Source organism: Anser cygnoides, chromosome 3, assembly GCF_040182565.1.
Source record: "Anser cygnoides isolate HZ-2024a breed goose chromosome 3, Taihu_goose_T2T_genome, whole genome shotgun sequence".
NCBI lineage: Eukaryota > Metazoa > Chordata > Aves > Anseriformes > Anatidae > Anser > Anser cygnoides.
In genome coordinates, this window is record NC_089875.1 from 55,764,163 (window position 1) to 55,776,376 (window position 12,214).

General features: G+C 38.7%; 1 protein-coding gene across 3 annotated transcripts in view; it reads left to right on the forward strand.

Moving 5' to 3' along the window:
• Window positions 1–12,214, forward strand: part of TIAM2 (TIAM Rac1 associated GEF 2) — a 91,335-nt gene that overhangs the window by 53,227 nt on the left and 25,894 nt on the right. Inside the window, exons 1-2 of one of the 3 annotated variants that reach the window (XM_048076945.2) lie at window positions 6,345–6,368; window positions 6,508–6,611. Coding sequence is in view for 1 of the 3 variants with exons in the window: in XM_066994216.1 (XP_066850317.1) it covers window positions 6,508–6,611 (104 nt within the window). In the remaining 2 variants the exon portion in view is untranslated. Of the gene's footprint in view, window positions 1–6,344; window positions 6,369–6,507; window positions 6,612–8,898; window positions 9,306–12,214 lie in introns of those variants that run through there. The other 2 variants (XM_066994216.1, XM_048076947.2) reach the window with 2 other exon arrangements.

A 12,214-nucleotide genomic window follows, 5' to 3' on the forward strand; every position in this document is an offset into this window, starting at 1 on the left:
CCTCTTCTCCACACAACCACGCTTTTTGCTTTTTCATATTTCCAACTGATGAGCTGCAGCTTGTAGAAGGAATTATTCTCCTTAGTCCCTGAAACTTTGTCCTGTGTGACTTCATTCTGGGACTGCGGCTCTGTGTTCAAGGTCATCCTGCATCTTCTGTGTGGTAGTCCAGTCATGCTCTTAATTAATGGTATGCATCAACTTTGAATGATCAGTGTATTTAATCAGAGTAATTCCTGTTGTGCTTTCTGTGCTGAGACAAATAACGAAAATATCAAGTAAAATTGGTCACCAAACTCACCTTGGAAGAAATCCACCAGTAGCCTGTCCCAGACCTAGAAGCTCTTTCAAGCCAATCTATTGCTGTCTTCCCTGTTAGCCACTTCTGCCTTGTTTTAATTACTATATTTTTCCATTTTAGCAAATAATTTCCCTTGGGATATTATAAAGCTGTCTTTTTTTAAAAGTAAGGTTCTGGAACATTAGATGTATCCTATGTTATTTGTTTTTTAAAGTATCTATTATCAAAGACAGATGTCAGGTTAGTTTGATGCAGTCTGTTTAACCATACCTCATGTATATGGTATCCCATTAATCTCCACATTTTTAATTTTTTTCCTTTAACATTTGATTTTGAAAGCCTTTGGTTACTATGAAGGCCATAGATCTGCCACCTCCTACAAATAGACTCCCTCAATATTTTCACTCCTTCTTTAAACATAGGTATTACTTGTTATTCACAAGATGCATAGCATCATCCCGGCTTCCCTATTTTTAGTTGGATCAGTACTAAAATTCTTTCTCTTGTGTTTCAATTTCATACACCAGGTTTTAATTGTTGTGGGATAAAGAAAGTTTAGCCCTCTGCTGGGCATGAGTGCAGCTCAGTTTGCACCCACCTCAGATGTGGTCATTTTCTAGTCACTGTTTCCTTTCCTGCCTTACTCTTTCCTGCTGAAGATAGACAGATTTCAGCCTGGGCCACTTGTGTCCTATAGGACTAGCTTTACCATGAGCTATAGAGTCTGAATCTGTGCGTTGTAGTGAATATTTGTTGATGCTGTAAGTGGATCAGGTGGAGCTGGAGACACCAGGAAGGACTGGCAGCTATTAGCTGTTAATCAAGGAACTTACCTTAGCTGAGGCATACCCAAGTTCAGTTTCCTTGCCTGAAGCTGACAGAGCAGCAGACTTCATCTCTCTCTCCTACATCATGGATGAATATCCTGATGTCAAGCTATTTCTTTTTGCCCTGCGGTGTTTCTTTCTCAGCATTTTGGCAATAAATAAATAAATAAATAAAATAGCGTAATGTAAAAGAACATGGTTTCATTTTGATAGAAAGCAAAATAGTTTTGAAATCTCAGAAATGTGGCAAAATGGAAAAACAATTTTCCATATTGGTGTAGGAGATATATGTATATATATGTATGTATTTTGTTACCAAGGTCAGGACTGCCTGTGCCTGTCATAGTGTCAAAACTACTTGCAGAGGGTAGTTATCAAATGATGCACAGAAGTGCTGCTGCCAAGAGCTGAAAATGATGCCCCTGCAACACTCTTAGTATGTCTTGGAGTAAGAGACTGCTGTGATGTCTTCTGCTGTAGATGTGGAAGGAATTTTTTATTTGATTTATTGTTGTTACTAGAGTGGCAGATGGAAACACACCCTCTTTTTGTAGTTTGAAAAGGGGGTGGTTAACCACCTACATAGTGCTTGACATTTGATAACACTTGACATGCCTGATATGAGGATTTGACATTTTTGAAATTGGTGAGAAAAATCTAAAACAGAACAAATTCCAAAGTATTGGGAAAAAAAAAAAGGAATTATAAATGAAAGAAGATTCTCAGTTCCTACTTCCTTTGTTTGCAATGAGTGCTGAAGTGGTAAGAGCTGCACTGACTAGAAAGTAATTAAGGTTTCTTTGTTAATTAAACAGAAAAAGGAGATCAGTGACATTTGCATTTGTTGATGACTTCTTTATGGTAAACGAGTTGTCGGATGGTCGATGTTGATGTTTTCCAGTTGATTTCCTTTGGTTTCTTGGCTGGGATTGTAGCACAGATTATTATTGTCTCGCACATCTGTTGAAGGATATATTTCCATTGTACCTCATCGCTCACAAACATTTGAATGTCTTCCATATTGACCACTTGTATGTGCATCACCACAGAGATGTGGAAAAGACATTTCTGTAGGCGTACAAAGCTCTTGGATGTGCTGTATATGTTTATCTTTCTCAGTGATTGTCCCATCTGTGCACTCTGTGCCTACTTTAAACTGAATAATTAGTAGTGAGGAGCATGACTTAGGAAGTACCCTTTCTTTCAGCTTTTAGTGGTTACATTAACACTTCTTTCTTTTCACTGTATCTGTTGAATGATACTGAGTTGTGTATCTGCCTGCCAGCAAGACACAATATTGCAGGAATAATGGCATTAGGGAGGAGATTTAATCAGAACATTTGCATTTATTGGTCCAAACCCTGAAACACACACCACACCTTCTCCTTTGGCGATGACTCTCCTTTGGTAGCTGAAAGTGTGCTGTTCTTAGTGCTGTTCATTCATTGTTAAAAACTAAGCATAAAGCTTGGTACACGTCATATGATTTAACCTTTTCACACAATGGCATTTTGTCCCTGTACTTTTCCGAGGGTTTTATCATTTATCTGGGGTTGCTACTTTCCTTGCTCACAGCAAGCTGACTTTGCATTTAACATCTGGAGACACTCTGGTTTGCTAAATAAGAAGCAGCTATCTGCTTCTGAGGATGCTGTCCTTCCCAGATGGAAGCGATATACATTTCCACTCACCATGGATGAGTGTGTATGTGTGTGAACAAGACAGAGGGGTGTGCATTCAGTATCATGTGCTGCAGTAGAGAAAAAATATTTTAAAAGATTTAAACCAAGTTATGTTTAACCCAGCATTATTAGTCCCTTTTTTCTTCCAGAAAGGTTTATCACAAATGTATCAGTAGGATAAATATAATGTACTGCTGTAATGGAGCTGTATAGGCAGACCTAGCCATAGCATACTTGCCATTACTATGCTGGACAGTCTCTCAGGCAATATAGTTCCAGCAAAGTAGTCCATGTTTTCTCTAACTAGTCAGTAAAGTAATTGTACTGAGGTAAGGAACGTCAGAGGTGGTTAAGAGGAAAAAAGAGTTGCCAGGAAGTGCTGATTTGACCTTGCATTTGGATGTTTTTTAGGAATGTGAATCTACTGGCATACTCTACTGTGCAAATTTCCAGCAAAGATCCAGAATGTTATATACTGGAACAGTTTTCATACATGCACATCTGTAACATTTCTCTCAATTCCGTGCACACTCTCTATTGTTGTGTTACTAGTTTTGCCTGAGAGGATGGTGGTTACCCGGCCTGTAAGGTAGCACAACTTGAACATCTTTGTTACATGAATCCTGCAGTAGAGCTGTAAAAGTTTAAAGAAAATACAGTTTGTATGGTTACTCCTCTTGTTATTCCCCTTCCACTTAGTGCTACAAGTAGAGAGAATTTCAATATTAAACTTGCTATTGTGTTGTGTCCTTAGGCTTTGCATTTGAAATTATGCATCCTCTAAATTAGTGTTCGTTTTTCTTCACCCCTTGACATTTTTTTTTTTAGCTATGCAGCTGATGTTGATGCTTCTCTGCTCTTTGGGAATAGTTCAATGGTGTGTAGGAGTAAATCCAGAGGAAGTCTGCTTCTATAGTAAAAGGAGGAAAGGGAGACAGGATATGGATGCTAAACTGATCAACAAGCCATGCTTCCTTCCTTCCCTCCCCATGTTAGTTTGGCAAAGAGCATGCAGTAGGATGTCCTTTCTCACCTTGGATCCTTTCCGTGTAACTTTTTTAGTTATTACTAAATAAAAACATTTACTGTTGCTTACCTTAACTACAATCAGAAACACACAGTGTCAATAGCTAATGCTATAAAACTGGGCAAGACTATATAGGCCCACTTCTGACAGCTGTATAGGCTACAAAGAAGAAAAAAAATGGATAAGGGTGAGAAGAGGAAAAGCTAGATCATCTGGAAAAAAAGAAGTGGTACACTGTTTTGTTTGTCTGCCTTGGCTGTTGTTAGTTCCAGTTTGTTCTGATCATGTTACCTACTAATTGTTTTACCTTTTTGTCCTCTTCCTATATTTATACTTTTGCTTCATTGCTTATGTAGGTTAGTTTTACTTCCTGTTTTGTTAAGGTCTGATATGTTTGACGGTCACTTTGTAAAATCAGGGAAAGGTATCTCTCTAAGGAGAAAAACAGACAATCTCAGGTGCGTGCTGTTTGGAGGTAAGGGGAAGAGGTGCATTTTTTAAAACCCAGAAGGGAATTAAAAATAGCACAAATGGGAAATAAAGTCTATTCATGTTTTAGGGGTTGGCTTACTTTTTGTGAGCCCAGGAGCTGACAGTGGTTGAAGTCAGTAGGTGTTCATGTGGACCCATATTCAGAAGAGGAGCTCAATATGACTTTAAAAGTCCTTAGGGTAAAAGAAAATTATTCAAGCATGGTGGAGGAAGAAGGGTAGAGGAATAATAAAATAAACAGACAAGGTAGGCTCCTTGTTAAGTTCTTAATGGAGGTGGGTAGATGTTTGGTGGAGCTGTGTAAAATGTGTTATTTTTCTGCAAAGTTGGTAACTCTCAGGGTATCTGAGATACCAGGAGCTACACCTGATACCAGGAAGGAAAGGTGCAAAAGCTTGGGGGGAGGAGAGTGATGGGACACTGGTCCTACACGGATAGGGAAATGACAGAGTAATCTAGTCTTTGGTACCTGAGTGGAAAGTGTCAACCTTGACACTAAGCTTGACATAGGCTCCTTAATAACATATGGAAAAATAAAGTTTCAAGATGACATCACGCTGAGTCATTTCCTCACAGTATCCTCAGGGAGAAAGCAACATTTGCATCTTTCTCTCTGGCTTTCTTGTGAAGCATTTCTGCCATGTTTCGTCTTCCCAGGACAGCCCCCTGTGGGCTGCAAGGTGGTCTTTTGGGCCTAAAATTCCCACTTCTCTCTCCATTTCAGTCTGTGTCTGCGAATCCTCGCTGACAGAAGCTGCTTCCGCTCTGTGGGGACAGGACAGCAGCAAGTCCCTGCCCTCAGCCAGATTTGCAGAGTGAAGCCAGATTGCAGAGAGATCGCTGAGCTGACTGGGAAAGGGAGGTTTGGTCGGTAGCTCTCCATCAAAATGAGATGGTGCAGAGGATACAACAACAACTGCTTCATATTAAAAATGAAAATGGCAAAAAAAAAAAAAAAAAAAAAAAAAAAAAGGCCTGCTTCAGGGTTTAAGCACCCAGGTGGAGAGGGACTGTTGTCCTTCATGATTTTATTATTGCAGTCTCTCATGATTCTACTGCAAGATGAGTGCTACTTGTTCCAATTATCGCCTCAGTTTCTGGAGTCAGTGATTAAATGCGAATCTCAGCTTTCACTTAAAAATAAATCTCCAGCATTTGTAGGTGTTAAGGAAAGTTTGAAAATGTGGTGTTAATTATGCCCTAGAGGCTTACAGGATAGAAGACAAAGTATCAAATTAAAACAACAACAACAACAACAAAAACCAAGCACCAAACCTTCATTTTATTACTATTTTGTAATATGAGGTTGCTAAAAATCTTCATTAGTGTTTTGGTATCTGCTTTATTATTTTAATGGCTTGGGTTGATAACACTGCAGATCAAAGATCAGAGGAATTTTACTTCAGTTCTTAGAGTTTTAATTAAAAATGTCTCTACAGATTTTAAGCAGCCAATTGAGGAAATGTAATGAGAAAAATTCCTTATTTTATATGAATGTTCAGCATTGTTTGATAGATCTTGAGCTTACACAAATGTTATTGATAGCTACAGCCTGTCAATGGGGAGAGTAGGGCAGTGCCTCTTACTATTTTTTTTATTTCTTTTTTTTTTTTTGCATTGTACCAGGTGCTACGTATTTGGACTCCAAACTTAGTAAAATTGGTACACTGTTGGTAAGAGGAAGAGATTTTGTGATTTTGTCGGTATTATTTGCCTTGTTCCAAGGCAAAATTCTCTTTTCTTTTTAAATCTTTAAGGGATTCAGTACTAAGTCCTGTCAAATAGTGTGCTCATCCAAGGAGAACTACTGAGTGCATTTAATTATCCTCATTGGTTGTCTCAGCACAGAGTGTGCTGATTATAGATAATGCTACCTTAGAAAGCGTGCCGCTAGCAAGAACGTGAGGTTTATTTTTGTAGATCAGATACACTTATTGCTTCAGATGGTCTTAGAAGTCCAGCTTGTTGTTTTGAAAGCAGAGTTTGCAAGCATAGTTTCTCTTGTTTTGACCTCTTGTGTTATTTTCCAGGTGATGGGGGTGAGTGGCAAATCTTGTATTCCTTCTGTCCCCCTATAGTAATTCTGCTAGACATTGAAAATATCTGCAGATAAAAGCAAATGCTTTTGCTGTTCCTCTCCTCTAACCTTCTAAATTATTTGTTTTCTCTCAAATGCAGATTTTAGTAATGTACCCGATGTCACATCCAGCTTGAAAAGGAGCAGTACTGATGGCACTCTGGACCAAGTGCCACACAGGGAGAAGACTGATCCACCTTTCAGGGTAAGAACATGGTTGATGTAACAATCCTTATAAACAAAAAGGCAGCGGTGTCTTACTGTTAATGCTCTGTGTTCTGGGGGGAAGAATGTAGTGTATGGTACTAATTTGGAAAAATTGAATGCCTATTAGTGTACTTAGTGTTTTGTTATCTTGAGGTCATGCTGACAGATCAGCATCTCAGGAATAGCTGCTGCATCTCCAAAAGCATTGTGATAGGGGCAAATAGCAAGTAGGTGGAAACTCATAAATTTATCTTCATGTGTTGCTTGAACCCAGTTCTCCAGAGAACAGTGAAACTGCTATAGCTTTTTAACTAATCCAGTTCATGTAATACATACATATATATGTATATATAATATATATATATATTGCTGATGCTTTTAAGGCTTGTTGTTAAGATTGCAGTGAGCATAGCAACACTTACTTAACATCAGTAATTTCAGACTGGACTACAAACTTTGAGAGACACAGTTTTGGGGAGCCCAGTGACTCCTGCTGTCTAATTTGGGGAACCATTATGCACCTGCAGTTTCTGTTTAATACCAGCTAGAGTAATGGCTACTCAAACCTTCTCTCAGTCAGGGCTTTGGAGACTGAGGCAGGAACCCCCAGAATTAATGCGTCAACCTTTGAATACGTTGGTATTCAAAAAGTACTTTTTTGTCCATTTTGCTCTGTGTCATTCAAACTGCAATCTGAGTCCAGCTCAAGTGCATATTCTTTTGAACCCTCCAGCTGCTAGCATGGGTAGTTTTCACGTCTGTGGCAATGATTTTACTAGTTACTGGCATTCTGACAGCAGAAGTGTTTTTGTTACTTCTGCTGATGAGTTGGTCGTATCTCAAATCAAATCTGTGAGAACACTTGCATTACACAATTACGTAACAAAAAAAGAAAAAAGTTTATATAGTTCTGGAATATATTATTGTTTTTTACTAGGTTGAATGAAATTTTTAGATGGGGAAGCAGAGATAAGACAGAAAGGGTAGAAAGGTAAGGAAAACGTAAAATCTTGGAGGACTAAAATGAAGAAGATGCATTGTGCTCCTAGCCATACCTTACTGAGAAGAACTGATCCTCTTTTACATTTAGCATTTTTTTGGTAATTATTTCAGTCCACTATAGGTGACTTTATGCAGTTTCCCCTGAGAGCAATTTGATTTGGGGCCTTTAGCTTATTTCCAGCTTCACAGGGGATTCCCACAAAGGTAATTTGTGTCTTGTGTTCCACCTTGGTTACACTTCTAAAACGTCTTTGCAACCAGTAAAGAATAAATCCTAGGAAGATTTTTCTCACCTTAGGCCCCATTACTCCTTTGGAAGTGGCAATGCAGATTTCTCTACTGTCCAGTTCTAGGATGTATGCTGTGTGTTACGGTCGGGGGTCAAGGCACCTGCCACCTGCTTTGTGAGAACCCAGCCGAGGTGACACCTAGGCTCAGGCAGTGTCTGGCCATGTGAGCCTGGTGCTTGGCAAGGTCCCTCCTGCAGCCCAGGTGCCTTGTGGTGCCCTTCTTCCCAGGGTGCACAAACAGGACCGGGCACCTGTCCTGCTGGAGGGGAGGAGGCTCTTGGGCTTAAACTTCACTTTAGGCAAGAAACAAAGGCTTTGCTTGTCAAAGTCACTCCTGATTGTCCGTGTCAAATACAGCAAATAGTAGGAAATTAGGGAGAGTTCATCAGATTTAAATGCACAGAGAACAATTCATTTAAGGCAGTTGTTGCTCTGAACATGCTAAATTTGTCTTGATGCTCTGAATTATGTGCTGCAGTTGTAGTTCAAAAAGAAAGAGGGGAAAACAGACAGGTCTGCTCCCTGTCCTCTCTCCAGCTGAAGATCTGTCACATCTATCAGTATTAATGGCTTGTGCGCAGTATGTTGCAATAACTGCCCATACCATATTGCAGGTCTTGGGCTGGCGTGCGGGTCTGCTAGTGTCCTTTTTTTAAAAACTATCCGAAGCTGTCCTAGTTTTCTTGGTGCAAGGAGGAAGAAATGGCTTGGCAATCAAAGGCAGTCTGACTTGAACTGCAGCTGTAAACGAGTCTGTGACAGCTCTACAATTTCTGCAAATGGTTTGTAATTGATTGCCGCCTTTCTGTTGGAGGGTGCCTATTACTGTCAGAGCTTTTGTCTGACCCTTTTGATTTCTCCAATAGATGGAGAATTAAAAAAAAAAAAAAAGCTCACAGTAAATTTAGGAAGCAGCGTATACTATATGTGCTTCAGTGATTGGGTATAAAAAGCATTAAAATGATTTCTGTTTTTATAGCTGTGATTTGGGACTGCTCACCAGATGAACAATAGCTATTGCTAATAAAAGGTAGTCTGCGGAAATCGTGCAGCCTCAAAAAGCACAGCATCTGGATTTTTTTTCCCCCTTTGCCTTCTGTTTCCTGCCTTGCTAACTTGATCCATGCCTGTGGGAGACCAGTAGTGCAGACACCTCAGTGTTACGCAATGTTGCAGAAGTATGGGGGAGAGAAGATCTGTAGCCACAGCTTTGTGGAGAGGACGTTGGTGGCACTAGGAGGTTCTGAGCACAGCCTGGAACAACAGGCAGTTTGGGATTATTTCAGAGGAGAAGCAGCTAGACATGCTCATTTCCCAGCTGACAACAGCTGTAGATGTAATTACGTGGCTCTGAGGGAGCAGACTCCTTTGAAGTTTGTTTGATTTGTTTCCCATAAAATGTAAGTAAATAAAAAGCAATCTTAAAGCTTTCCATGTAATGGTTGCATGTTTGATTTCTGGATTTTAAGTTTCTCATTTGGAACATTTTTTTTCGGTTGATTTTCATTATTATTCTCTTCAAGGTTAGACTCAACTGAAAATGCAGGGAGGCATTTAGGAAGTAATTTCAAAGGAAAAAGTCTTTTGTTTCATGTGTACTACACTCAAACATGCGCTCATTCATTTTTTGTAGTCCAAGAAATGAATGAATTTTGTAGAGCCTTGTGTTTGTCTTTCATCTGAGTTAACTAATGAATTAGAAGGACAATAGAGGATTATTTTATTCTAGAAACCGAAACTGCTCCTTCAGTTATAAAGTATTATTAAAAACACATGCATGTCAAGAACATCCATTCCAGATGCTCATTAGTTTTGTCAGCTCTATATTCTCTGGGATGTCTCATTTATACCTTTAAAGAAAACTTGCTTTATATTTGTTTTCTCTTTCATTTACCAAGGATAGATGTTATACCCCTCACACATTTTGCTGCAGTACATTTACAAACTGTGTTAAAATACTGTTAATGTGGCAGTGGCAAGTCATCCCTGCAATTGTTGGTTCTGGAGTATGTAGGCGTCCTGTTGACAGAAGAATAGAGGACCTCAGAAAATCGGGGGATTCGGTACACCTGTCAGTGCAATTAGGTTTAGTTGTGTTTAATCATTTTGAGAACTAATTGTCAGTGCCCCTGGTGCTCTGCTAAATCCTAGTATGTTGACAGTTGCCAAGAGTCAAGGTCTCTGTGTATCACAGTAGCATGAAACTGAATGCAGAATGCAACTTTTCCTTTAGTTACTTGTGATTTCTATTTGCAATCCATATCAGTTAGAAATCCTTTCTCTAGCCCATGGTTTCCTCTAAATTAACTTCAGTAGTCTTGTACTACTATGCTTAACTTTACTTTGTATTTGCAATATTTTGAGAATATCCCCTTATGAAAGGTAAGCATAGCTAAAAGATGAAATTTTACCATATATGTAACTCCTATCCTAAGGATAGGAGTTGAGACAACATGTTGCGATCTGATTCTCAGTTACTCTAAATCTTTTGCATATGATCAGAGACAACTATTTTCCAAATCAAAATAAATTTCAACAGAAGGAAAGACAGATCTTCATATAAATGCATCTGTGTGTGTGTGGGGGGAAGATATATTTTCATTTCAAATATTTTACAGATCATAATAAAAAAAATGTAGAGTAAGCTATGCGAACATGTGAAATAACTATTACATTCTCAGTTATATCATAGAGTATAAGAAAGATGGATAACTTCACACTTAAGAAAAATAGCTAGTGTGATACTTTGTAATCAAGTTAAAAATAGTCAATGAATGCAAAATGGCTTTATGCTGGCATCTTCAAAAATTAACATTGCAGATGCAGAAATGAAAGCTAGTGTGATGAGAAACTTTGAATGTTAACAAGAATTTGCTTTCTACAGAATGGCCAACAGGTTTGATTTCATAATGTTTTTGAAGTGGTTCTGTATTTCTTTCAAGTAATGAAGAGATTTTGGGAATAAGTTGGGTATAGAGACTCTTACAAAATCGCCTTTGCTTCGCTGTGCAAACCAAAAGTAGAAAAAGTATATTGTACAAACTTGTGCATTTCAGAATCTGCTTTTGGATGCTAGAGTTTTTTATGTAATGTCAAATAATCTTTTCAGTGCTTTTGAAGCTTGTGTTTTCTGTTTACTGCGATGCCAGTGTTGGACAGTCCCTCATTTGCCAGAAAGGAGCTCTGGCAGGTGTAGTGAGAAATTGATGTTTCAACTATGATGTTTCGACTATGAGGTTTTATTTCCAGACCATCTAAAAATAAGTGCAACTGAGCATTTGGATTGCGTGTCAGATGGTCCCTGAGTGGTCTAATTGGAGAGATTGAGACTGGGTCAGAAGGCAACACTTATCACAACAAGCTTCCCAAAACAGCGCTTCCAACAAAGTCAAATTGCAGCATGATTTCAAAAAGGACATATTTGTGTTACATATTAGCTGATTTCACACGGCTATTTCTGTAATAAAAATCAGTGAGTATTGTAACAAGTTTGCTGCATATAGTGTTTTGGCCTCTAGTGTATACAGTGTAGCCATGTACTGGACGGGATGCTCTTCCTAAGGTTAAAAAAATAATGATTTCTTGTGAACCCATCTAAAACTAGCGTGGAAGACCATTCATTAGAAGCAGCACTAAAGCCATCAACTTCTTGTGCAGAAAAGAGTAAAAATCCCCAGGTGTTCTATATGGTGTTCTAGGTTCAAACCTGAGTGTAAAAATGTGTATCCCATTGCTAGTCTGTCTGGACACCCATTTGTTAAAGAAAAGGTGGTGGTTGGTTTGGTTTTGGGGAGAGGAAGGGGGCAATTGCAGCAGCTGTCACGGAATAATGGAAGCTAAAGCAGTTAGTAATCATTACTCATATAGTCCCATCTTAGCAGAAAATTAACATAATTGTTTAATGTTTATGGATGATTTGAATGACATTTCTTCTTCCAGAAGAAAGCAAGTGGATGCTAGAAATGATATATTCCTCTAATTTATTACCTAGAAAATATTGTACAAGCATGTGATCTGTAGCATATGTGCTGTTCAGGACACCGTTATTCAAAACACACCCAACAGCCTTCTATAGGCACTGTCAGTAAATGTAATCCTATATGTTCAGTTGTGGTGGTTTGTTTATTTTGATCTGGTGATGATACTCATCCACTCTCAGAAATGATATAAGGATTATCAGTCTGAATTTGTATGTAAGCACTGGATGGTCGTTAATGGGTACATGTCAAGAAGGGTTTATTCTTCGCCACCAAAGTTAAACAATTTCCTGGTATGCTTTTGAGTGAGAAAGTTAAAGATTTACTAAAAT